The 26,613-nt window shown below is 41.9% G+C and overlaps 1 protein-coding gene across 8 annotated transcripts in view; it reads left to right on the plus strand.

The window, feature by feature from the left end:
- celf5a (cugbp, Elav-like family member 5a) overlaps positions 1–26,613 on the plus strand; it is a 200,479-nt gene that overhangs the window by 6,654 nt on the left and 167,212 nt on the right. For all 8 annotated transcript variants that reach the window (XM_085152292.1, XM_085152295.1, XM_085152293.1 and 5 more), the window contains exon 2: positions 15,252–15,334. In XM_085152292.1, the coding sequence (XP_085008418.1) occupies positions 15,252–15,334 (83 nt within the window). The remainder of the gene's footprint in view (positions 1–15,251; positions 15,335–26,613) is intronic.

Raw genomic sequence — 26,613 nt, forward strand, 5'->3', positions numbered from 1 at the left:
AAAATGTCTAAGAATGCTCAAGTCCGTGAGGGATGTGTGAAGATACATGCGGCTCAGCGCGGTTATAAATAGATATTCTGTGGTATTTCCGAAAATAGGTTAAGCTGCCATCGCTGCACTGCTGGCATGGCATCGCTGATTGCCTGCCAGCCTCCCCAAAAGACTGCTCCCGTACTGTGCTCAAAAGGAGGGAGAGACAGAGGGAGCATCTGTGGGCGACTGCAGGCCTCGTTTCCAGCGCCTTTCCATGCCTCCCCTCACACCCCGTCTCTTCCATCGCTCAGCCATCTCTCTCCACGCTCCTTCCATCCATCTTTCTCACTTAAGGAGTGATGCCGCAGCCAACAGTCTCTGTGCTCTATTGCCAGTGACATAAACTGGTCAGAGGCTTTGTACGAGAGATGCATCGCATCCATTTTTTGTGTGTGTTTGATACAAGCAAATTGCATGCCAGAATAGAAAGATGAGAGACAGAATTTGTGTTACTTTTCTGGTGATCAAATATTAATTTTGTAGAATAAGCAAAGTATATGGACTTTATATGAGTTTCATTATGGCATCTGATCTGTGGTACACTGTACAACGGTAGATCTGGCTTAATTAAAAAAGACTGCTCAAATAATTAATGCCTCGTGGGTTCTCATATCTGTTTTCACTGCTCTTCAGATCTATCTATCTATCTATCTATCTATCTATCTATCTATCTATCTATCTATCTATCTATCTATCTATCTATCTATCTATCTATCTATCTATCTATCTATCTAATGTGGTTACCAGGAAATACAGTACAATCGAGGCAATTAACACCCCGGTGTCTGCTTGTTAGTCACACCATTAGTGTTAATTAATTGTCTCCTCCAGCTGCAGTGGTGATATGAGATAAATAAATAAAAGTTAGGACAATGACACAAATTATATTGTTGGCAAGCAGGGTATAAGTGAAAATGAGCTTTTGGAAGATGGAAAATAAAAAAAACAGTATTCAGTGCCAGCGTCTTTATAAAGGCTTGCGTATATACATCAGTCTCGAAGAGGAGGTCACTGATTGCATCGTGACTACCTTCGGCACCACTTGCTGGACATGCAACGGAGCACCTTCTGTAAGAGACTGATTCAGCTTCACTACCACAAGGACAGATACAGTATTGGACACATTTTATACTTAGTTCACATTAAGAAATTAATTTCCCAGTGTGGGATAAATCAAGTGTATCTCATTTCATTAGGTTGCCCATGTACAGCAGTATACTGATAGAGGATGAATGTGTGAATGATTTCACCAGGTAGTGTTTTTTGCTCTTCTTGCATGTCTCTTTCTCATCCCTCTTTCAAACAGTCCATCCAAGCAACCTCCGTGCCTTTGAAGCGATGTCTTTTAAGGTACCTTTCAATTTGTAAAATCAAAGTGACTGAGAACCTGATCTGTCTCTTAGTCCATAGTCAGTTTGCAGCTGCCAGTCATCTATGATTGTGGCTTTGCTATGATCAATTGAGCTGTCTCAGAGGTTTAAATGCCTTTTAGTTTTAGACAGAGGACATGCATTTTTAGTAATATTGCATCAAATATGCCATACATTAAAGGGAAACTTTAAATACAAACGGTGTGGGCCAAAATGAAAGTGATTTTATGGTTTCCTTTCTTGTAGTCCTGTTTTCCTCTTTCAAGAGGTTGTTAGAGTACATGAAGAGGATGCAGTTTTCTGACTTTGACTCGGGCAGAGGGAGGTGGGGTGGGGGCACACAGAGTTATTGATTTCTGTAAATCCCTTGGCCGAAGCACACTTGGCTCAGGGAGGGAAGCAGGGATGACAGGCTGGAGAGACGGGACTTGGCAGGTAAACTCTTGTTGCCCTCCCAGAAGTAACACGGCAGGAGGCAGTAAGTGTGAACCTACACATTATTTACAGCTCTGTGAAACTCTATCCATTAACAGTGTCAATTAGCTTGCTCATCAGGGATGCAGGGCACTGGACTACTATTTATAGATTGGACCATGGCTTTAATAGCAAAAGAGGGATGATGTACTCAGAGAGTCTACAAAAGTCAAGACTTACTTTAAAGGCTATAGAACAGTGGAGGATGCCAAAGTGCTGGATCATAAGTGTTATCCAGCCAAATATCAGGGATTCTGGCCAATTCTGGGGATGGGCTGCTGGTTGCAATCTGCCATGTCACCAACAAAACCTGCATTTGCTGCCAACTTTATAAGGTGCTTGTTGGAAATTCCTTTTTAATGCTAATACGTGTATATGTCATAAGTATGTTTGCCAACATGCAGATCAAATATAACATGGACATCTACAACTGGCACAAGTTCACTTACAGTTTTTCTCCATTGGTTTGGCTCATTTCTTTAAACAGAAATTACATTCTCAAAACTCTAAGATCATTTGGCAAAACACTCTTACAGTTTAGCACAACACTATAGCTCACCTGCAAAAGCTCATATCTCTTCCAAAACTGTTCACTCAGGCTTCAATCTAAATCCCTTTCTCATTTAAACAGTCAGTGTCTCCAAAATGGCAAAGATCCTTCTCAATAGCTTTGGCTCATTTCTCGACACAGATCGGACATTCTCATCATTCTTGGTGCTTTTGTCAAAATAAACCTGGATGGTTGATCACAACAACATGGTCCACCTGCAAAAGCTCATATCTCCCCTAAAACAGTTCACTCATGTGTCAAAACTACATTTCTTTCTAATCTGAATAGTCAGTGCCCCCAAAATGCATCATCCCTTTGGCAGTACTTGTGTGAGTACTGTCATGCAAAATTTTAGATGTTTTGTCACTATGGCAGAGGACCAACAATATACCACAGAAAAGAGTAGCCTCCAAGGTTTGACATCACAGATTGCACTCACACTACCAAGGAAATTATAACCATTTTTTATTCACACGCAAAGAAAGTTTCCTACATATGTAAAAAGAAAATGTACATTACAGTAGTAAATTGTATGAACACAAAATCAAAAAACAAGGACTTATTCAGTGTTCGCTGTACTCATTCTCCCGCTGCACAGTGACTGGAATACTTCTCTAAACTGTATAAATTATGTAATTCCATAGTTTACAGTAATTTGTTCAATATATTTCTTGTCATATTTAGTATCAAAACATTCCACTAGTCCTCTCCACCTGCTAGTATAGACCTACCACTGTAGGCAGATGCACACAAAATCTCTACAGTAAGTTATACATTTTTTGCCTCACGCACAGTGCCCTGTCCTATACAACATATAATTCCATCATAGATTACATAGAGTACATACCTGTTTTCCCTGCGAAAGGTTTGGATAATGGAGGAGACTGTAGAACGAGGCACATTAGGCTGCACTCGACGACCTGCCTCTGCCATTGTGAGGCCATGGTTTATGACATGGTCTATAATTGTGGCCCGAATTTCATTTGGGACAGCACAGCACCTATTCCTCTCAGTCCTCCTCTTCTTCTTCTTCTTCCTCCTCTTCCTTAAGGAAGAACTTCCCCTTGTCCGTTTGCTTTGCCTTGTCTATCCATGTTCAGAGATCGGACTGGCTCTGGTCAAGCTCTATATATCTGTGTTTGGCAGCACACAATCATGGAAGACACCTGTGTGTGACACCTAGTTTCACCTGACTGTCAATGACTGTCATCAATTTATCAAATATTCAAAGAAATTCATATTTGGTATTCATGGTATTATGTTCTTGACCAATTTTGACAATTGAACAGACGGTTGTGCATGCGAGTACTTATACAATGAAATCATGCTGTCATGTTTTGGAGGGAATGATCATTAGACTGAGAATCAACTAATCAGTTTAGATCTACAAGATCTATTCATTTGGAAAATGTGCTAAATGTGGGCTAACTGTATAACTGTAGGCTACTTGTACTTAATCATTTGCAAAGATGCACTGAGACAATTGAGACATGTACTAAGGCATTTGCCATTTGATAAAATGAATGAGAAATGCCATTCTGTTGTGAACATTTGCCAAGAGGTTTGGAGGTTTGTCCATGTTATTTTGAGAATGTAATTTCTGTTTCAAGAAATGAGCCAAACCAATGGAGAAAAACTGTAATAGGAAATATAAGAGGTTGATAATTAAAGGATTTATGAGGTTTCTCTTCCAAAGTCTCTGTGTGTTGAGACTTTCCCGCTGCTAGCAATCTCTGTGTTTATGCTTGCAACTGATTGTAGGAGTCTTTCCTTTGCTTTTATTAAATAGTTGCACCATAATAGGATAACATTAAGGAGACGGCTGAATATTTGCATCCACAAAGAAAAGCACATTTATCTAAATGTCACAACAATCTCCAGATGGGTTGTTCTGAGTTTGAGCTCTAACCTCTATTATATGTTCATAAAAATGCGATCCGTTTTCTCAATTTAAAAATGTATTGGCGTGCATGATAGTAAACATACAAAGGAGCCTTGCATAATCTTACTGCCAACCTTACAATCCTGCAACAAGAAGTCTAGTGACAATTAAAATGTTTAATTGTAGCACACATTGCATAATTAAATATATTATAACTGAGGCATTATAATAATAAGACTTATAATTAATGTGAACAACATTTTCAGATAGTTTGTGATTATAAACAAACAAATACAAGTTCGTGACAATGATTTGACATGTCAGTTTTAATTATTTATGGTTTATTAGGGAATAAACTATTGATGTGTTGTAGTACGTTGAACTTTTTAACTCTCAAAAACACTTTGTATGTCTGCTTTATTTAAGGCTATAGTTCACAATGATAGTTTTAACACATTTATACAGTTATTCTGTCATAGAAAGATAGTCAGTCATGACTTACCAGCTGGAATATATATGAAGTACCACTTAAGCAACACTTATTCTAGTAAGTGACTGTGAAGGTATCAGTATACAGTGCGTGCCTGCATTGCTGTGATGGTTTCTATTTCCCTGTATTGATCATGAAACATATACTGAGCATTTCAGAAAGAATTAAATGTAATTGTCACACTCATTAGGCAATATATCACATGTACACACAAATACATGAATGCATGCACAAACACACACACACACGAAATCCTTTGGGAGGTTCTGCCTATGGATCTGTTTGACCGCTTCTTGGAGGCTATAGTGTAGTCTATGTGAGCAAGTAGCAACAAATCAATGGCTGAGGTTCTTCTACTCAGGGGTCAGAGAGGATACCACGAGGGTGCAGGGGCTATTTGTTGCCTTCATAATAGACACCGATGCTCCTCAGTGCTCTGCAGTGTTCATCCTCCCCCAGTTTACTGCTCATGGTGAAGGTGTGATGGGAGGGTTAGTGAAGGAGGAAATGGAAAAGGATTTTGGAGCTGGGTGCAGCAGAGATGAAGGGTTACAGTTATTAGTGGAGGAGTGATGGAAGAGTGCACGAGGATTCAGGGTCAGGAGATGTTTACTGTGCACAGTTTCTGGTGCTATAGAAGGTGAATGTCGGACATAATTAAGGTTTACAGGTTAAAGAAGGCTACTGCTTTTATTACACTATCATTATGAGGCTCATTATTAAGCTGGGGCAGCAAAAATGTTGTTGTCAGAACAACGACTGAGACTGTTTTGAAAGGTCCCTGCTATCGCTAGCTGTTCTTCTTTGCCCTCTTTCATCCTTCACCCTAAGTATTGACATGAGTGTTGTGTGTAAACAGATCAAGAAGTGTGGTTGTGTTTTTTTCAAAGATAAGAAAATGATTAGATAAACTAAAAGATTCTGAGACCAGACTGATTACCCCCCTCGTGGTCAATCTGAGAGCCTCCCGCCTAACCGACTGGCGATGATTCAGGTCATAATCACGTTGCATCCACGCCGATGATGTGTGTTTCAGCTACCGACCCTTCTGAAAGGCTCTCAGTTCCCTTAGAGCCCCGCATGGCAGTAAATGAAGTAAGCAAGTAATCTAGCCACAGTGATAGCGTTTTCCAAAGAGTGCAAATGATGTGTGAGCGAGCAGACAAGGCTGGTGCCAGGATTGGCTCAGTTTCTGCTACCTTCACACTTTCTAGCCAAGGAAATGCCACAGTGAGAGCAAGTTCACACTTTTTCATTACACTGGGGCAGCATAGCTCCTCTGGGGCAAGGAGATGGAGAAAAGAGGGTATGAAAGGTGGAGTTTAAAAGAGAGAGGCTGTGGTTTAAACCGGGCCTGTCTCCTCGGAATTGCATTCATATTTGACGATTCTGCAGTACACATTTTATGCCCACTGCCTATGTAGAAGTAGGGTGCTCGTATTCAGCTTACCAGCAGCTACCAGAGTGGCAGTGCAAATTACTAAATGCTGAGATTGTGAAAATTACAAAAGATGGAGACAAACACTTTAAGTAAAAGTTCCAGACTCAGAGAAACATTCAGCAAAAATTCTAACAAATGATAATAAAATAAAATAAAATAAGGGGACGTGACTTAAATTTGGGAGCTATTTTAGGTCAAACATTAAAAAAAAAAAGAACCCACAAAAATTAAAAATAATTATAATAAAACAAAAGAGCCAAACATGAAAAAGCTGCATATATCCAGACGGAAATGTACCAAATTTAGAAACTTTTCATTTTGTATAGAAGAAGGAAGGCACAATGCAATAATACTCCAAGTATTATACTTCATCTTGCACTTAGACCAGTTACAATTCTGCACCAGGTTATTATAATTATGTTAGCCGAGGGAGTAAAACAAATAAAGCAAACTGTACATTCAAATCATTTCAGTTTTATTTATACAGCGCCAAATCACAACGACAGTTTCCTCAAGGCACGTTATATTGCAAGGTAAAGACCTACAATAACAAAGAGACATATTTCCAAATCATATTTCCCAGGAAAAGTCTGTTTGCTGAGACTGAATTATTAATTCTAGATGACAAACTTGAATAAACTTGAATTTTCTCTAAAACAGTAAATTGAAAAAATATCCTCAAAGACTTTGTTTTGGGGTTTGGTGGGGGAATTTTCTTGATGCACAACTTTAATGCCATTACCAATAACAATAGCCAAAAATTATTATTTTAAATGACCAATAAAGTAACAGCAGTTTTCAAAGGAATCACTACTGGTCAGAGTATTTCTGGCTGACTAATTTAAAACAATATTTCTGAAAGAGTAAACAGATAGCTGGTCAAGGAACCAATCCAGCCACAGTATTCTCAGTAATATCTCAGTAATATTGTACTATCTTTTTAAAATTCTTTTTAATTGTCGCGAAATCGATCAATGTAGAGCAGTGAGACAAACCACGGAGGCCCCAGAAAAGTGCAATTAAACGATGAGTTTATTAACACACAGGAGAAAACATCAGCATATGTCCTCTGACCAAAATACATGTTGTGGACACTTATAAAGCAGTGGGGTACACGCCCCCCCCCCCCCCCCCCCCCCCCCATGGCGTCAATTACAGATTAAAATAGGTTCCAGACATTAGTCACAATTAATGGTACATCTTGTACATTTTTAATGGCTATAAACAGACATAGAACTTCTCTTTTCTATAACACCTTCCATACAAGGTAATAAACTTCAAGCCCTCAGGGTCTCTGGGGCTAATTATTGACTCTGGTCATCTGTTGCCAAGTAGAGTAAAATATAGTAAGACACCAAATGAGTTAAGGCCTCAGGCCTGACACATTCCTAGATTATATGTGTTATATGTATTGTAAGCATGCATTGCAGTTATCCTTCTATGTTCTAGTTTCCCTCAGCATGTATCACCTGGACAGTCACGCCAGTGAAGCTTAAGACCCTTAATGAACCGAACATCAACTCGAAATAAGCACAAATATGCAATGTGTATGAAATACTTCTAACCGTACTTGTAATAAAAGTTAACATAATGGAAGGATCCTCAAATGGACATCTTCAATAAACAACTTTAATGCAATATCAATACTGTGTGAAATATTATTAAATGGAATAATGCTGTAAAGAATGTTATTAATGCAGTTATAATGCATTATAACTGCATTAATAATGATGCAGATTGTATGGCAGCAATAAAAAACTTCTGTATCTCCACATAATTTAGGTGTGTGAATTTTTTTTAGTGTTTCTTCATTTGAGCTACTTATTATTCTTTACACCATAAAGGAAACATATGTGTGCTTTTGCAGGACTTCGGGAATGTATTTCATTGCCAAACAGACCTAAAGAGCACTGAAGGATGGCACAGCAGGAGTGCCTCCTGTGTCTCACAGACCCCGTGGACATACACTCGTAATTTCTACGACTGAGCAGGAACGCACTTCTTACTTACTGTCTCCCGTTCTCCCTCTGCCTCACGCGCTCCCTCCCTCTCTCCCATGTAACACTCTTTAATTACATGCCAATTCAGTGCAGAGGAGATGGAGAGACTCGGCCTTATTTCCCAGTACACACGTACCCCACTTAAAAATATATCATTAAGAAATGGGAGACCAGACACGGGGAGCTGCTGATGGAGATCAGAAGCTGGGAAAGACGAGAGGAGAAGAGGAATCTCTTCTCTTTGCAGCTGAAATCAATGTTTTAGACAAAGCTGTTTTAGGTTTCTGTCAGATGATGCAGAGGATCATCTCCTCGCAGTGGGAAGGCTTCCCCATTGCTGTGTCAGCAGGCTCTGATTACAGTGGCTTTTTGTTGTATTTCAAACAATTTCATCATGCTCCCCCCCCACTCACACTTTTGCACTTGGTATGCAACGCAGCGCTGGCAATTTGTACGTGTTTGGATTCCAATTATGGAGTTGTTAAAGCTTTTTCGCCTGTGGCCTGCAAATTCTTATTAAGCCATACATTAAAGAGCACAGAATCACATTTAAATGGAGTTCATGTTTCTCTTTTGTTTGCCAGTGTTGTGGTTGCTATTAATTTATTCGCAATGCCCTATGCATTACACATTAACAAATAAATCGCGTTTGTGATTGTAATGCAAAATACTTGTTTCTTATTCAGAGATGGGGCAAGCGTTTGTCAAGTAAACCAACAACAAGCCCAGAGAGAGTGAAAAAGAGAGAAAAACAAGCACCAAAATGGAACCATTCCCTTCTGCTACCCTCGCCCATTTAAGAAACAAACAAACAAAGCCAAAACAACAACATGTAACAGTCCGGGTATTGCGTCAAGTTCAAGCTAATGAGCAATACGAATTAAACGGTAGTGTGAGTGACTGAGGGGTTTAATTGGGGGACACTGTTTGAAACGATTATTTTTGGGGTAACTGGGACAGGTAAGGCACCATTAATGCTGTCAGAGACTTGAAAGATCACAACCTGCATACACGTTGCTGCTGTTTGTCTTTCATGCGATCATTTAGACTATAGTGGTTAAATATTGTAATGAGGGTCAGCGCATCCGCAGCCATGAAGGCACATATCCAAGTTACAGACACTGTAGGCAGTGAGGCAAAAAGAGGTCCAAATCAATGAATAGATCAGTGACTTATATGACATTTTAACCTTCAGTGGAGAAACAATCGTAGTACAAGGGTCAGTAAAACTGTAAATACTGTACATGTGCTGTTCTGCTGTATTTATGCTTGTAGAGGGGCACAAAGAGTGGTGCATGGATGGGTAAAAGTGATCCCATCTGAAACAAGAACAACAGATTGAAATATTGTCTGTATGAAAACTCTTAATATATCACCACCCACTGAATATATTTGGCTGTTGAAATGAGATCCAAAATGCAGCGGCTGCTAATAAACCATATTCAGAGTGGCAGAAATATGATGCATGCTAACCCATATGAACCTCATTAATAGAACACAAGCAAATCTATTTATTCAGATAGTCAGGGGGAAAATGATTGCCTCATTTTTCCATCTGGCTTCTCTCCTCTCCTCTCCTTCCTGCACTGCATGCTGGGAATGTGAGTGAATGGGTGTGTGAAGGTGTTTGGTGAGTGCGTGGAGCTGCTGAGTGAGTTTGGGACGTTTGGACCGTTTTTTCCAGAAAACTTTGGGCTTAATGGGTGGTTAAAAGGTAAGGCAGTTTTACCTTGGGTCATGGCGTCCCTCCCCAGTGAGGGTTCGCCTCCCCTGTCTATTAGACATGGGGCCAGGGTGGTGGCACCCCAGCAGTACACCGTGGAGCAGGTTCTGCTAGCTGTTGGTGAACAGGTGGGCCATGAGAATAAAACTTATGGCTCTCGGATGAACAAGGCTGTGATCCGTTTGGTTCACCTGTTAGTTGAAAGGGGGATCATTCTGGATGATTTGTTTGTGGCTGTTTCGCCACTGTTTGTGCCATCTACGCGGGTCACCGTGTCCGGTGTCCGGTGTCCCGCCGTTCATCCCCAATGAACTACTAGAAAAGGAACTGACCCGCTTTGGAAAGTTTGCTAGCGGGTTCAGGGTTGTTCATCTTGGCTGCAAAGACGCCAGACTGCAGCACGTTCAGTCACTAAGAAGGCAGGCCTTCATGTATCTGAACGATCCTTCGCAGACACTGGAAGTGTCGTTTAAAGTAAGATTTGAAAACGGCTTATATACTGTTTACGCCAGTGCAGGTAGCATGAAGTGCTTTGAGTGTGGTGATGTTGGCCATAAACGCTCATCCTGCCCTCACAAAGAGCAGGAGGTGCGCTGTGAACAAGAGGCTCATGCTAGTGGGGCCAGTGAGCAGGAGCGCGCTGTAGATGCCGGTGTCGTGCCAAAGTATGGAGGTTGCAGCCAGTGCTCCACAGGCTGCGCCAGAAGAACAGGGGATAGTACAGGGGACCAATGAGGTGGAGGATTGATGTGATGACATACAGGAAAGGGAAAGTGTGGAGGAAAATCAGGACAGCGGACAGACCAAAGCAACGGCAAGTGAGGTGGGTATTGCGAATGTAGTTTCAGGTTCTTTGAGCGTGGAAAATGAGGAAGACGACTTGTTGGAAGATGATTCCCTGTCACAATACTCTGATATTGTTTCACAAGAAGACCATCAGCAGTCGTATTCCTTAGAAGATATAAACCGCTTTTTGGATGAGACATTTGGATTTTGGATTTGCAGTCTGTGGAAGTCACTGAGTTTTTTTTTCCAGATGTTAATCTTTTTATAAAATCTGTTCTGAAAATAAGAAGAGTTGTTGGTTATGAACAATTGAGTAAACAGAAAAGATTCCATCTTAAAAAGATCCTGACTAAGTTGAGGAGGGAAAAACGAGAAAAAAAGCTCCTTTAAACTAAGGGTGTCTTTCTGGAAGCGTCTCATTGTCTTTTCTCTTTTTCTCCTCCTCTTCTCTCCGTCTTATATGGCAAATTTGAGAGTAGGTACACTTAACATTAATGGGGGTAGGGATAGGGAAAGGCGTGCAGTCGTGGAGCTTAGCAAGAACAAAAACATTGATGTGTTCTTTTTGCAGGAAACACATAGCACTATAGATAATGAGACAGAATGGGGAATGAGTTGGAGTGGGCAGGCTTTTTTAAGTCATGGTACTAGCCTCAGTGCGGGTGTAGCAATTTTATTTTCTAGGTACCTTCAACTGTCACATGTTTCTGTCTGTGAGATAGAGCAGGGAAGGGCACAGGTAGGAAAAGCAACCATCAAGGGAATATCTTTTGCTTTTATGAATGTATACGCCCATAACTCAGCTGCGGGTCGTGTGCGATTACTTCGTAAATTAATGATGAGTTATCAAAATTAAATAGTGGTTCAATAATAGTGGTGGGAGGGGACTGGAATTGCACAACCCACCCTTCAGTTGACAGAAACACAGGGGGGCCTCACCCACCTTCGGGCTCACTTTTGTCTACAATCATTCTTCAGAAGGATTTGACTGATGTGTGGAGAAAGCTCCATCCCACAACCAGACAGTATACATATGTAAAAGTTTCTGAGAGCAATGTGAAGGTAGCTTGGCTTGATAGATTATATATCAACCAGATGTATAATAATAGACTAGTTAAAGCAGAGATTTCACCTGTTGGTTTTTCTGATCATCATTTAGTGACTGCAGATATTTCTTTATTGATGCATTCTAACATCTGTTCCCACTGGCACTTTAACCCGCAGCTGATTCGTGACAAAGAGTTCTGTCGAGCTTTTTCTGATTTCTGGTGCCATTGGAAACAAAGGAAAACTGACTTTTGCAATTTGGCTCAATGGTGGGAGGTGGGAAAACACAGATTGAGCTTTTTTGTCACCAATACACATCACATGCAACGGCCACTGTTAAGACTACTTTGAGGACTTAGAACGAGAGCTCAAGAGGCTAGAGACTGAGATTATAAGTGGGACAGATAATACAAATAATACCTGGGACAGTAGGAGGAAGGCTTTGGGCAAGTTTCTTCACGAAAGAGCAAAGGGTGCTCTTATTAGGATTTCTACTATTAAGAAATAGATGCCCCAACAAGGTTCTTTTTTAAGCTGGAGAAAAGGGTTCGAGAGTCACACCAAATGTTGCACTAAGGCTTCCAAATGGGAAGGTGACATCTGACTCAGTAGAAATGAGGAAGCTTGCCATTGACTTTTATACCAGCCTCTTTAGTGCTGACACGTGTGACCCTGAATGTGTGACGAAGATGCTGGTGGGGCTGCCACGGCTGTGTTGGAGTCTGCTATTTCCTTTGAGGAGATGTCTTCAGCGGTTCAACAACTCAACGGTGGTCAGTCATCAGGAGTTGATGGTCTTCCTGTGGAATTTTACCAGGAATTCTGGTCGCTGCTAGGAGAGGACATTCATGAGGTTTTCACATACTGTATGACCACTGGGATCTTGCCAACGAGTTGCACAAGGGCAGTTTTGACTTTACTGCCAAAGAAAGGGGACCTGGGCTGCTCCAAAATTGGAGGCCTGTCTCTTTCTTTGTGGACTACAAGATTCTTGCAAAATGTCTTTCTAACAGGTTGAAGACCTGTATTGACATGATTGTTGATGTGATCAAGCATACTGTGTCCCTGAAAGAGCTATTATGGACAACTTGTTTTAATTCGAGACATTATTGATCTGGCCAAGCTCAGGACTTGGATGTGGGGTTTTGATCTCTGGATCAAGAAAAAGCTTTTGATAGAGTGATCACCACTATTTGTTTAAAACTTAGAAGCTTTTGGGTTTGGGAACATTTTCATTTCTTGGATCAAATTTGTATTCAAACGCTGCTGTCATGTTAAAGGTGGGGGAGGGTTAAGTCGGCCTGTTCCAGCTAGAGGGGCATCAGGCAGGGATGCCCTCTTTCTGGTATGTTGTATACGCTGGCCATTGAACCCCTTTTACACCATCTTAGATAGGGACTTCAGGTTTTACCTTTGAGAAGCAGGAAGTCCAGTAAAATTGTCAGCTTATGCTGATGATGTTCGGTTTTATAACCGTCAAAGTGATATTGAAACACTCAGACAGACACTGGACTTATATGGGAGCATCCTCCACGAAGGTTAACTGGTCAAAGTGTGAAGGTTTCAATTTGGGAGGGTGGGTTGATAAAGAGGAGCCAGTGTTACCGGCAGAATTACAGTGGAACAGGGAGGGACTGAAGTGTTTGGGAGTGTTTTTGGGAACTGATGCTTTTCAGGGGAAGAACTGGGAGGGTGCTGTTGAACACATTGCTGCCTGGTTGTCTCGATGGACTTGGGTCCTGCCAGTTGTCTTACAGGGAAGGACTTTGGTTGTTAACAACTGGCCGCTTCTGTACTCTGGCATTGTGCCGTGTGTTGTTGAACCTCCAGCCTCTCTTATCAAGGGATACAAAAAAGACTGGTTACTTTCTTTTGGGAAGGGTTCCACTGGATCAGGTCTGCTGTGCTGTCTCTACCTGTGTCAGAGGGGGGGTCAGAGTTTGATTGACCTTCGCAGCCGTATCACAGCGTTCTGTCTTCAGACAGCACAGCGTTATCTTTATCAAAGACGACAACCACCCTGGTTCAAGACTGCATCTACGCTGCTTCACAGAATAAAGGACCTTACATATGACAAGCACCTGTTTCTTATAGACCTAACTGGCATGGACCTTTCGCAGACCTCTGTTTTTTACCAGTCTGTTTTTACTGCTTGGAAGACTGTTTTTAAAGTACAGAGAGACTGTTCTCAATTTTATGGTGATGTTGGTGAGGAGCCTCTTTTTTTTACAATCCCTTGGTGCCAAGTAGGATGCTCAGCACTGCTAGTGTGCAGAGGTTCCTCGTAAATGCTGGTCTTATCAAGCTGGCGGGCCTAATTTTTAATTATTATTTTTTCAATAAGTCAGGCGAAGATGAGTATATGGCTTACAAGGAGGAATAAAATTAAGGGAACAGGATCTGTTAATTTAGGAATTATGTTTAAAGGGTTAGTAGGTGTACCTTTGAAAGTTTGTTTATTACAAGATGGTGTCCAACATTGAAGAGTTTGTCTCTATTTGGAGCATTAATTGAGTTTTGTGTAATATCACTGATGATGATTTAGTTTTGAAGCCGAATGGAGTGTCTTCTGGTTTTGTTTTTCTTTTTTTGTGTTTATTGTATTTGGGTGGGGTTGATGGTGGGAGGGGAGGGTCATTCATATGTTGATTTGGCCTTCATTTTCGGTTATGGTTGTGAGTTGAAGTATTGATGTAATAAAGGTGTGTTAAAGGTCAAAGGTCTCTTCTCTTCTCTTCTTTCTCTTCTCATGTACAGTTAATTCCACAGATGTGTGTATGCTTTGGTTCTAGATCAATGTCTCATAGTTGGGCATCAATCCAAGAGAGTTTTAATGGCCTGTCCTGTCTTTTCTTTTCTTTTTTTTGGCAACATCTCTTTCCTTTAGCCATCCCTAAACTATTACATCCCTTCTTCTCTCCTTTTCCACCCCACTCAATACTCCCCTGCAGTCTTGTTTCTTTTGTCTCCGCTGCTGTCACAGCCTCTCAGGGTGAGGACACTGGCCAGGCTGCTAAGAGCTTTGAACAGGACATGGCACTAGTGTTGGGGAAGCTGGGCAGGCTTGGCTATTCATCCAAATAATGCTCTTTGCATCTCCTACTTCTTTTTTTTTTTTTTTGCTGTGGTTGGCTCTTCTTTCTCCCCTTGCCATCATCGGAAATTTTCTACATGTAGCCTTGTGTCTTGCATGGTTGCCTGTTTCTATTAACTTGCTCTGTTTAGTCTCAGAGATGTTTTCAATGGGTTTTCAGTAACTCAGGAGACCTTCAGCACAGATTTGGTTCTTTAATTGTGTTTAATTGCGTGCTTGGTAATTGTCCAATTCCTTCAGTTCATTCTCATTAATGTACCAGTTTCTTTAGCTGATATTTCTTGCAAATGGCTGTGTCATTTTGCATTGTGTGCATAATTTATGTGTTAGTGTTGTTCTTACTTTGATCTTTGTGTTGCAGGTTGTGCATTTCTCACCTACTGCGCCCGAGAGTCGGCCATAAAAGCCCAGAACGCCCTCCACGAACAGAAAACACTGCCAGGGGTAAGTGTCTGCCTCTCTCACCACCGCTTTTCACCCTCTTTCTTTTCTCTCTATGGTGGTCAGCCATGCCACCTGCACCCGGCTGCACATCAGCCGGAATTCTCCTTGTATAGTGTCAGAGATGAAAAACACTTTAGAAAGCAATTCAATCAATAGCTCAGCCTTTTGAAGGCCCGGTTGAAACTTTTTCATGTGTCTGTTCTCAAGGGGATATTGCCAGCATTGATCAGACCCACTCTGCCTCATACTTTTGAAGTAATAGCATAGAATGACATAGAAATAGAAAGCTCTGCATTTCTGGAAAGTCAAAAAGACAACGTGAAACGGAGTGTAGGTTTTAGTTTCATTTGTATTTGTTGAGGCAAACACAAGTTTGCACACATTTTTATTTCGCAGGAATAACATTTTGATGTACATTTATATGCATGTATGCATTAGTGCAAAGCTTTTGTGGTAGTTTGTTCCTATGTTCCAACAGTGTAGGTGGATTGAGTGTCAACGCTGACATTGTGTCATGTGTCCTGCCCTCTACATGCTCTGTCCAGGTAGCGCCCTCGCCACACTGGTCTAAACCAAATATTTCTAGTAGCCAGAATATGGCTGAGGCAGAATATCTTCTCTGTTGTGCTACATGTGGGCAACTTTGGACAGAAGCCCTGCCTGATTCTTCCAACAATGTCTGAAAGCCATATGTGAAAACAACCAGAGAGATGCTAATAATACGGGAGTGGGCAGAAGTGACTATCACAGAAGTAGTGCTGCTTCATGCGGTCAAGACTGCATTGGGACAGTTCACTAGCTGGGCCCATGTCCTCAATTCAGGTTTGACAGCATTTTGTGATAGATAAAGGCGAATGGCTTAAATATGAATTGAACTGCGGTTTGAGGAAGGCCTCAGAGGGGACTGGCGACGGCTCCCGGGCCTGGCAGATCCCCATGTACTAATGAGAAGTGAAGAAGTAAAAGAATTAAAAAGGGGCAGGAAAGGTGGGGCACAAAAACGAGAACGAACAGCTCATAGAGCTGGGGGGGTCATATATAGATGAGAACCGGAAGGGGCGTGTTTAGAGGCGTGGTTCCGCTTCTGAAATTCAGATAATTTATCTCCAATTACGCACATACACTTCCAACACCCTTTCTGATAGAAGACAAAAAGCCAGAGAAATTCAGACAAAAGGTGCATGCCGGAGATTAAGCGTGTAAACACAACTACCAGCTTCGAACGTTTCTCTGGAAAAACGTTTCGTCCTGGAAAAACAAGTTGTTTCATTTATCCAGCAAATTAGCCAAGCGTGAGGTTAGGAGGCATAACTCTGCTCCCCTTTTCCCTCTGCATTTGTATAATAGGGCAGAAGCAAGAAAGAGAGGACATTAAAAACTCTTACACATAATGCCAGAAGATGTATTCATTAGAGTTTTTTATTTTTTTATTTTTAGCTCTGTTCAGTTATGTGTTACAAAAGGCAGATTTGAGTCTTGATTTCTTGATTTTGTCTGTGGTTTGGCTTTCCACTAAGTTTTTCCTCCCACGGCTCGGAGCCATTAATAACTTCTCTCTTGACAACCTGGAGGGGCATCCATAAGGGCTGATGTGCTATTAGGATTAAATAGAAGATGTGGCTGAATGTATAAAGGAGAGATACAAGTCCTCATGCCCCTTTGTTCAAAGCGGAGAGAAGACCTCCAAATCACCTGGGCTCAGTGAGGTTTAACAGTCACCTTAATGGAGAGCTATAAACAGCCCCAGTTAATAGTAACAAAATAAAAAATCTTATGATTGTACAGCTGTATTTATAAAACTCAGTTTTAAATGATGTAATTTTTACACAAAGAGTCTGAAAGTTTGTCCTTTCATGTTTGCACACACACACACACACATTCACTGGCTGCTGAAGTTGCCGTGTATCACATGTGAGAAATAAAACCCTTTTCTTGTACCTTTCATTCCTACTTTAGCCCTCCTGCTGATTTTCCCCTTTACCCCACCCAGTCCTATCCACCCCACATCCTTCTGTCTCCCCCGCTCCCACTGCTCCACTGCTGCTGCTCTCCCTGAGACAAAGCATGTCATAGAAATGTAACAGGCAGACGCTGATGGGTGTCAGGCTGAGGGTGCTTTACTCTTCCCTTCAACTTCACTCACACACACAAACACCACTGGTCCAAGGAAGCACAGGCAGTGCGTGCTGTATACTCTACTGGCCATAAGTAAAACAGTAGCTACACACGGCACACCAGTGTCTCTAATCATCCTGTATGCATGGTTAGGTTTAGGAAGAGTAACTTTCATTTACATTATAGAACATTGTGCACATCATAGGAAGAAAATCCATGCTGCAGTGTGTGTGTTTGACATGTGCCTGCCTCCCATAGCTTTTACCATCCTCTCTTGAGCCTCGCTGCTCTTAAATCTTTTGCGATATGACCCCTGTTGCTTCGCTGCTTGATGGTAAGTAGATATGCCAGTTGTTTGTTTGCAAAATCCTGCTTGATATGCAGTTTGCCAGGGGCTATGGTATAATTAATGTAAACTAGGAATTCTCCCGAGATGGGTTATGAGGTATTAACGTCTGCGTTTTGTCATTATCCCCTGCATCGTTGCTCTCGAGCGTTTCAGTTTGACCAGTGTGGCTACCCATCCATATTTGCTGTTTTAAATGCCTGAATTGGAATTAATGCCAAACCACCAAACTCCTACTGGACTTTACTTTTTGCAAATGACTAGAACCGTGCATGGAAATTGTACAACCTAACTAGCTTTTCTACGCCTCGAGCAGGGCTGACAAACAAGCACCCCCACGTACACACATGACCGCAAAGACACGGACACCAGCATTCACATACTTGAATTTCATGAGATGGACTGTTTTGAATTTTGGGTAAGTGTATAATTCAAACTCTGTGTATGTTGTAATGTCCTTGAGCAAAGTGCTGAATCTCTGACCTCTACTTTGCTTTTCCTGCTGAGAGGGGGAACGCAAACTGACTTGAGACTTGTAACTTGTAGGAGATTTTTATTCCAGTTTGATTTTGAAACCACCCCTAGTTACTGGTTCCTTATTCAAAGGTATAAGACTTTGCAAATTTAGCAAACCTGTGCGTGCTTTGGCAAAAGACAAGCAAATGTTGAATTCGTAATGGGCACTATTAATCTACTGTGTTCTCAGCCATATGTTTTTCTGGTGCTAGTAGTTGCTCAAGGTCAAAATTTCCTTCTAACAAAATCTAGATTTTTTTTGTATCTCTGTGTAAATAGAGTTTCTATGCAGGAGAATTTTACTTTGTAAAACAATGAAAGACAGAAGAGTACAAAATCTGGTAAAAAAAAAAGCAGGTGGATAATAAAAGTATTAAACCTTCAGGTTAATCCAGGTTTACAGTTTTATTCCAATGTTTACATTTTAGCTTTACAAAAAGCTATAATTATGGCTTATTCATTTTTCATATCTAAACACTCGCTGAGTCACACACAAAAACACACAACCCAGTGTTATTAGGAAGAAGTGCTAGTGTTCTTGGATGTTATTATCTGTGTCCCCCTGTTACACATTAGCTGCTGAAAGGAACAGTATGGCCTAATGGAAGTGTACTGGACTGGAATATAGATTCCTGCAGTGAAGTGTGATGGGAACCTCGGGGACACGAGTGCCTGACATAAGTTTGGCCACAAAATAGGAGAAGCTCTGACAGTTTACCAGGTGTGTGCCGCTTGGCTCTATTAGTCGTGTGTGTTTGTGTACATGTGCTAAGCTGGCTTTGCACTGCTGCCAGTTCTGTGTATATACAGATAGCAATGTATAAAGGTGGGACGAAAAACATGCGCACATGGCGGTGTGCCCTGATTGCATACCCCCGATGACAGCGAGTCTGGAATATATTTGTGTGCCGCTGATGGAGAGACATTTAATTTTCTAACATATACCAAACTAGTGAGCTTTTGAGTATGTGACTGTTCAAGCATGTCCTATCAGTATTTCTTTCCAAGCCAACTGAAATATAAATATCCCCTGATGGCCACTAAAATGTTTTCTGATGACTCTTTATGGCAGTTAATGCCCACTTCCTACCGCAAATGGTGAGTATACTTGTGAGTTTCACAGCTCCCTACACAAGTCTGCAGTAGATTTACTCCTCCCAGCTTAGCATCATGACAAAATCCCGCATCCCTCACACTATCCGCCCACCCATCCCCCTCCCTGTCTCCATCCTCCACCTCCCCCCACTCTCCTAAAACTCTCTGTCCTCTCACTGCAACTCCTCAAATCCAACAGATCCAAGAAATAATCTCAGTCGCAGACTAGCAAGTCTACCTACTGTTGCATAGAACAAATCACGCTGCCGTCCCTTTTTTTTTGTGCTAGCACTGTGTGTAACGGTGATTGTCTTTGAGAGGCATTGGTGGAAATATGTTTGCTGCATGCATTTAGTCCTAGTATTAGTACAGCCCGACCTGGGGGGAGTGTAAGCGGCTGGCAGTGATTCAGGAGGCAGGTTTATGGAAATAGCAGCCACATTAAAAACCCAATGAGAGCAGGGGAAGATTATGCTCCGGCACACACATGTAGCCTCCTGCAATGTCAACACTAGTAGATATCCTCCCTCTCGATTGCTTTCCTCTGTCTCCATTTCTGTCTCTTCTGCTCCCTCACTGTTGCGCTCTGCCCTCTGCTATATACATACCTGCACTGTTAGTCTTCTGTGTGAGTGCACACGGATGGAGTCTGTTTCTATACGTGTGTGACTTTGCATTTTTTTGTATGTGTAATTGTGTGTACATGCTGGTGCTCACCTGAACCATAACAGCATGAGAGAGGAGTGAGAAGCAAAGTGTGGTTATATTGTGGAGACTGGCTGAGCTGGTACTGGGGAAATGAGGCTGGCTCCACCATGCTGCAAATGGCCCATCTTTACTTCATTGGGTTTTATTCATACACGTATATGCACGGACACACACATAACATATTTACCTATGCTTACTAATGCATCCTATCCACCTGTTTATTGTCTACAGCCAAGGCTTGCTGTGTGCTGCCTGGCTGCTGCAAAGGCTGAATAATTCAGTGCTACACTACGTAGTGTGTTCACATTGGTGACAAATTAAGAAAAAAAAAAACTTGAACCCTTGACCCTGCAGTTAGGGGATTTGGTAGCTGTGTTCTGCTGTCATGGTTCGGCTCCACATGGCCCCTCAGTGGAACAGCTTATTGAAAATCTAAAGAACATCGCGTTGGCTTCGTGCCTTTAGGTTATAACGAAACACGTCTGACCTGATGGAAATGCTCTCTTCAAGAATGGCATGTGCCTTTCACAATCAGCAGATCTGAACCCAAATGAACCCCTACAGGGGTTTTTGCATATAACACACTCCACTAGAGTTGCAGTGATTTGTAGAATTGTAAGAAGCATTAATGCTGTTTCAGTGGCACGTGGGAGAGCTGCTTGTGAGAACACAAAGATGCATTCAGATCAGAACCGAGCTGGTCTTTGCCCTGCCTGCTCTGCAGTACAAAATGTGTGTGATGTCAGATTGTGCCACCATGTGCAAAGCTAATATTCTGGCACATTCAGTTCTGCTAGTTTTTGGGAGTCACGTGTGCCCCCTGCACACTCTGTCCAGGTTCCTCCCTCGCCTAAACCACATCAAGTATTTCCAGAGGTGCAGAGATCTCCGAAATGGAGCGCTTCCTGCTTTCCTGCTGTGCATTACATGTGAGAAAGGATAAGTGTGGAAAATATCTTGACCTGAGTTCGCCTGTGAAAGAGTTTTTCCTTTAATATGTCACCCCTCTGTACATGAATGTAGTGTACTGGCTGGTTGTGTATGTGCTGTATGTGACTGAGTGGGTGAGGGTGGGGGTGGATATAGAGCAGACTGGTCAGCATGAAGCCAATCGGTGCTGGTAGGATTGGAGACCTTGTAGTCAGGGAAAGGGGACTCGTTAGAATTTAGCCTTTGGGTAACTGCAATATGTGTACATGTGTCTGGGTGTGTTCGTATGCATGTGTGTATATTTTCAGGAAAAAGATAACATTATTGTATATGTTAGAAAGGGCATGGGGGTGGTCTTTAATTTTTTTTTCAGTTTTATGAACTGTACAGGATTTTGTGTTGCAAAGTTTATACTGAAATGAGAATAAGATATTATAGATATTAGTTTTTAAATCATGTTTGTGATCTCTTCTGTTCTGAACTCAATACCCAGGTCTGCTGATGTGCTACGAACTGGAGATCATTTATCCAAATTTCAGGAGCCAGACCACATGTCATACATTTCTCCTTCTGGTTCTTTGACTATGCTTGTCCCGTCTTCCATTCACTTATCAGAAGGTTTGTCAAATGTAACTGAGGGTGTGGTCCCTACTAATGCAAAGTTTTTAACTTAGTGTTAGTGTGCATGTGTCAGCAAACACTTTTTATTTACCTATTATTGGTGGGACTGTGGTATATGGCACCTAACAACGTTCCCAAATCATATCAGCGTGTGACCGCAACAGAACAATAGTTTTTATGGATTGTGTGTGTGTGTGTGCCTCTCCACGTGTCTGTGTGTATGTCAGTTGTAATGGTATATTCGTGTAATGTACGCAGCAAAGAGCTGTGGTGCTATAGTGCTCCCAGAGGAACTGAATATCCTTAAACACGCACACACACACACACATGCACGCACACATACGCAAAGGGTAGCTGTGACAATGTTGCTTGCAATCCACCTTCTGCTTCTTCTCATTGTTGGTCCTCTGGTACCCATTTAACGTGCACACACACACACACACACACGCTCACACACACCTCTCTTTTGTTCGTCTTGGTTTTCTGTGTGGTAGATTAGCTACATATTTAGAGAAGCCTTCTTTCTCTCAGGGGATTGGCCTATGAGAGTATTTTGAAGAAAAAAAAAGTCTGGATCTGCTCTCTGCACCTGCCTTTGGAGAATAAAGAACACCAACTGAAACATTAAAATGTGTTTCATCATAGAAGTTTCATGTCATTATATACAGCCAGTGCATATGAACTTCTAAAACTTGACCTGTTAAGAGTTTTATTGTAATGCAATTATCGACACAAGTAAATGAATATAAAGAAAATATTATTTTCTTTTATGAAGTTAATAGTAAAAAATGACATTCAACTTGTGGGGAAATTCAAAGCAAATCCCTTACCAAGGTTTAAAAAAAATGGTAAGAACACCTCAAAGTTACCTTTGAACGCTTGTTGACATCACCTGTGACATTAGCAGGGATGACAGTTTGGTGCTGTGGCCCCTCCCAGTGCTCACTGCTAACTACCCTACCCATTAAACCACTTCACTGTATAATGTGTGCTATTTTTTCTGAGGTACAGGTTTGCAAAAAAGCTGAATTATTAATGTTTTTGATATTTTTAGCCTGTTTAACCTATTTTTTAGTTATGGCTGGAGACTGCTTGCCCGCCTGTCTGTGAAATGCAATCATGTGACACAGCTATGATCTGGGTTATAGAGCTGGGTTTTGTGTCTAATGGGTGGGAGGGGCTTTTGTAGGTTTTGTTTTTCAGTTTGAAAATCACTGCTTGCACTTCTGTGCCCGTTTGATCCTTTTTATGCCGTACAGTTGGGATGACCTAATGCCAATTTGGCACTGTGAAGCATCACCTATACCAGTGGAGCTGAACCAGATGAGTCTGGTTTTATTCCAGGCTTGCGGGCATGGCTGTGCAGAGCCTTGCAAGAGGCAAGGCCCAGATACCGAGTGACAATCCATCTGCGAGTCCCCGTAGAAGCTTGTAAAGGTGCGATTCTGCCCGCAGACACAAAGAAAAAAAAAGTGCGAGGGCTATGCGCGTGGATCATAAGCTATAAGCAATAAGGCCCTGAGTAGAGGGGTGTGTATGTCTCGCAGTGTGAGTGTGTGTCCTTGCATGCGTGTTGAAATAGATGGTAAAAAGGATTAGCTCACAAAAAGTGGATATCCAAATAGACAAGATGACCATTTTAGAGGCAAAAACATGCATGCCTGAGAATATTTCACATTACTCAATAATGAAGGACAAACTTAAAACACATCAACTCGATGTGGCTAATCGGGGCTGACATCTCACTGGGTGGACCGTGTGCCTTTGGGAGAGAGGGGGGGTGAGAAGGAGTGTGTGAGAGATTAGAGGGGGATGAAATGACAGAACAGTTGAAATATTGAGAAAAGAGGAGAGGGGGAAGAAGGAGCCACGGGGTCACGCTGACAGCTTTAAGTCATACCTCCAATCTTAGAACATCTATTCTCATGTATTTAGATGTCTGTGTGCGTGCCATCCGCATACACAGCGAAATGGTGCACTTGCACATGTTGGAACCAGAGAGAGCTCATTTGTAAGGCACATCTCGCCATGCTTTGGTGTAGTGTCCACAGAGAGAGGGTAAGGGGGCTGCGCAGCACGACAGCCAGCGTTTGTCAGCAAAAAAATCAGGACTAATGATATACAGTACACATGGCTGGAGGGCAAGTGTGACTGACAGGAGGTATGAGTAGAAAAAAAGCCCGTGGCAGCCCTCTATCATGGCTGTGAATGCATGAGCCAGACCGATTTGTTTTAAGCCCCAGCCCCCTTCTCGTCACAGATAAGGGTAGCAGCATGAGGCATAGGGTAGACGAGAGGAACGGCGTGCGAGTCCCCAGGGATAATGACATGGAATACAAGTGTACGGGGAGTGCTAGTGATGGTTCTGCTCATGTGGAAGTGGTTATTTGCATTGCAGAGGAAGGTTGTCAGTAGAGCTCGCTCAGGGAGCCAGTGTCAGGGTGATCGCTGCCGGTGAAGGCTTCTGTCGTCTGCCCCACAGAATACCCGGACACTGGATATAGCTGAGCTTGCAGAGGCGAGATCAAGCATGTAGGCATATTCTTTTTGCTGGGATTCTGACAGTTATTTTTTTTTGGGGGGGTTTCACCTGACACTTATTTAAAGTAGTCATGTTTTGTCCATCATGGCAGTTGTATAGCCTTTCATATAGAAAAATAGCAATAAGCTGGATGGCTGCAGAATAGCTGGGAATATAAATTATATAGTTTTATGCCAACAGCTGTAGTCTGTGGCATCTAAACTATTTCAGTCCAAGCTGCAATAACAGGCAGCTTTTAATAATTCAGAGTAAAACAGTATACTCGATGTCTTCCAGGCAGCAAGCTCACATTTAGGTGAAACACTAAATTCCCCTCAACATCCCACTTCCACCACAGCCCCCAAAACCATTGCAGAGCTGTATCATAAACCTGCGAAGGGCTCGTAGGGACACATTGGGTTGTGTTGTTGTTTACAGAGTTTGCCGGCACACTGAAGAGCTTTACATTTCTGTGCGTGTCTGCATGCGAGACAAAGTGACTTGTGCTGTGCTGTGGATAGAGGCCGCTTGGTCTTTAACTCTTGTCAGGCCTTGGGGTTCCCTGCGCAGCTGTGGCACACATGCAAGAGGCAAGTTTTAGAGGATCCAATTTAGAGTCACGCAGCTCGGCAGGTTTAGCCAGTATGCATCCTTTAATGTGCTTTCTCCAAGTTCTCAGACAGGAGGCGGGTCTGTGAAGTGAGATTGGAGGCAAAAAAAGAGCGAGAAAATGGAAAAGGGGAGAAATGATGAAGATGTGTGGATGAGAGAGAGAAATGGAGGGAGAGCGAGAGGAGTAGGTAGGCATGGGTCAAAAAGAAGACTTGGAGACTGTGAAATGGAATGAGAAGTAGGAGGAAAGGTATTTGAATCACTGAGTTGTAAAGATTAAGAAATGAGATGGAGGGCGTGAGATAGAGGGAAATGGAGAGTGGGAGGTTATTGATGGAGGGCCTCCTTGCCTGATCAGGACTCCAAGCTTTAACCTGTACTGTATCAGTCTGAAAAAAGCAGCATAGCCGTGGTCCTTCCTATTTTGAATCCTGTGGAGAAGTCCAAAGGCATCCCAGAGGCAGTCATTAGGTTTTCAGTGTGGTTTTCGCTGTCTGAATATGAGCTACGTCTCAGATTTTCATAAGGATCGGCTAAAGGAAAAAAAAAGATAAAAGCAGGGAGGAGAATCAAGTGAACAAAAGACTTAAGAGCCAAAGCAATCCCACAGCTTCAATCCCTGTATATTTGATGGATAATCCATGTGATGGTACGCTATATTAATATCTGATATTGATCATGCCATTAAACCTTTCACAACAATTCTCTCTGCAAAAGACTCACCCTAAGCACCATACTTTTACCTCTGTGCTGCCGTTGTGCACCGAATTTAATGCATTTGCTCACATTATTAGCAAAAGGACTAGTTATGGCAGTAGATGTGTAGTATGTGAGAGAACATTAAGTGTGTTGAATCTAAACAAGAATGTCTTTTGAAATTGTTTCGGCGTTGCGTGCATTTGCAGTGCTGTTGGCAAAATCATTACAGAAAAGTAGAGAAGTTAATACAGTATATTTGAAATGCGTTGGGAAGTTGAGGATATGAGTACTTCATTCTGTGATTTTGTTTGTTTTAATCAGGGAGAGCCAGGCTCACTCAAATTACTTACTGGGAAATAATAACCTCTCCAATTTGACTGTTTGATTGTGCACAGCTGTTACAGGTGATGAAGCTCAGTCTGGATGTGAATTGCAGAATTATACCGGTGGTAATCTTTCATTTTGAATTTTAGGGTTGAATTATCTTGAACTTTCCTTCTCGTTAATTAATTTCCACTTTGTTTTAGAAACGCACGTGGCAGCGTATAATGCAGCCTGCGGAATCTGGTAGGACATTTCAGTAGTTATAAGTTTTGATTATGAGCGCTCATAAAAAGCTCACTGATAAATGTGGCGATGATCGTGTAGCCGTTTGTGTGTTTCTATAAGGTAGGGTAAAGCTGTCGCTCATCATCATCACACATCAGTAATGGGGGCTGAGGCAAATGATTACCATGGCAGCGTGGGCTGCGATGCATTTAAATTACGTACACACGCAAGCGAAATCCATTAGGCGATTGGGGCAGAGGACACAAGGCGGCACATTTATTTACAGAATTTATTTTATCAGTTTTTTCTTGACTCATTATTTATGAATCTATCAGTCTGTACGACATCACCGCAGCATATAGATTTTGACTGGCTGCTTGTCCTGTCTGTTTCCTCTGCCAGCTTATGGGTTCTGTCTGCCTATCTGCCCTTGTAAGGCTACTTCTTTGTCCATCAAAATATGTCTGCTGTCTCTTTTTCTCACTTCATTTCTCTTTTTTCTGCCTCTCCTCACTTTCCATCGTACATCTTTGTCAGTCTAGTTCCTTTTATTCTTTGATCATTTAT

Source organism: Neolamprologus multifasciatus, chromosome 23 (assembly GCF_963576455.1).
Source record: "Neolamprologus multifasciatus chromosome 23, fNeoMul1.2, whole genome shotgun sequence".
NCBI classification, from domain to species: domain Eukaryota; kingdom Metazoa; phylum Chordata; class Actinopteri; order Cichliformes; family Cichlidae; genus Neolamprologus; species Neolamprologus multifasciatus.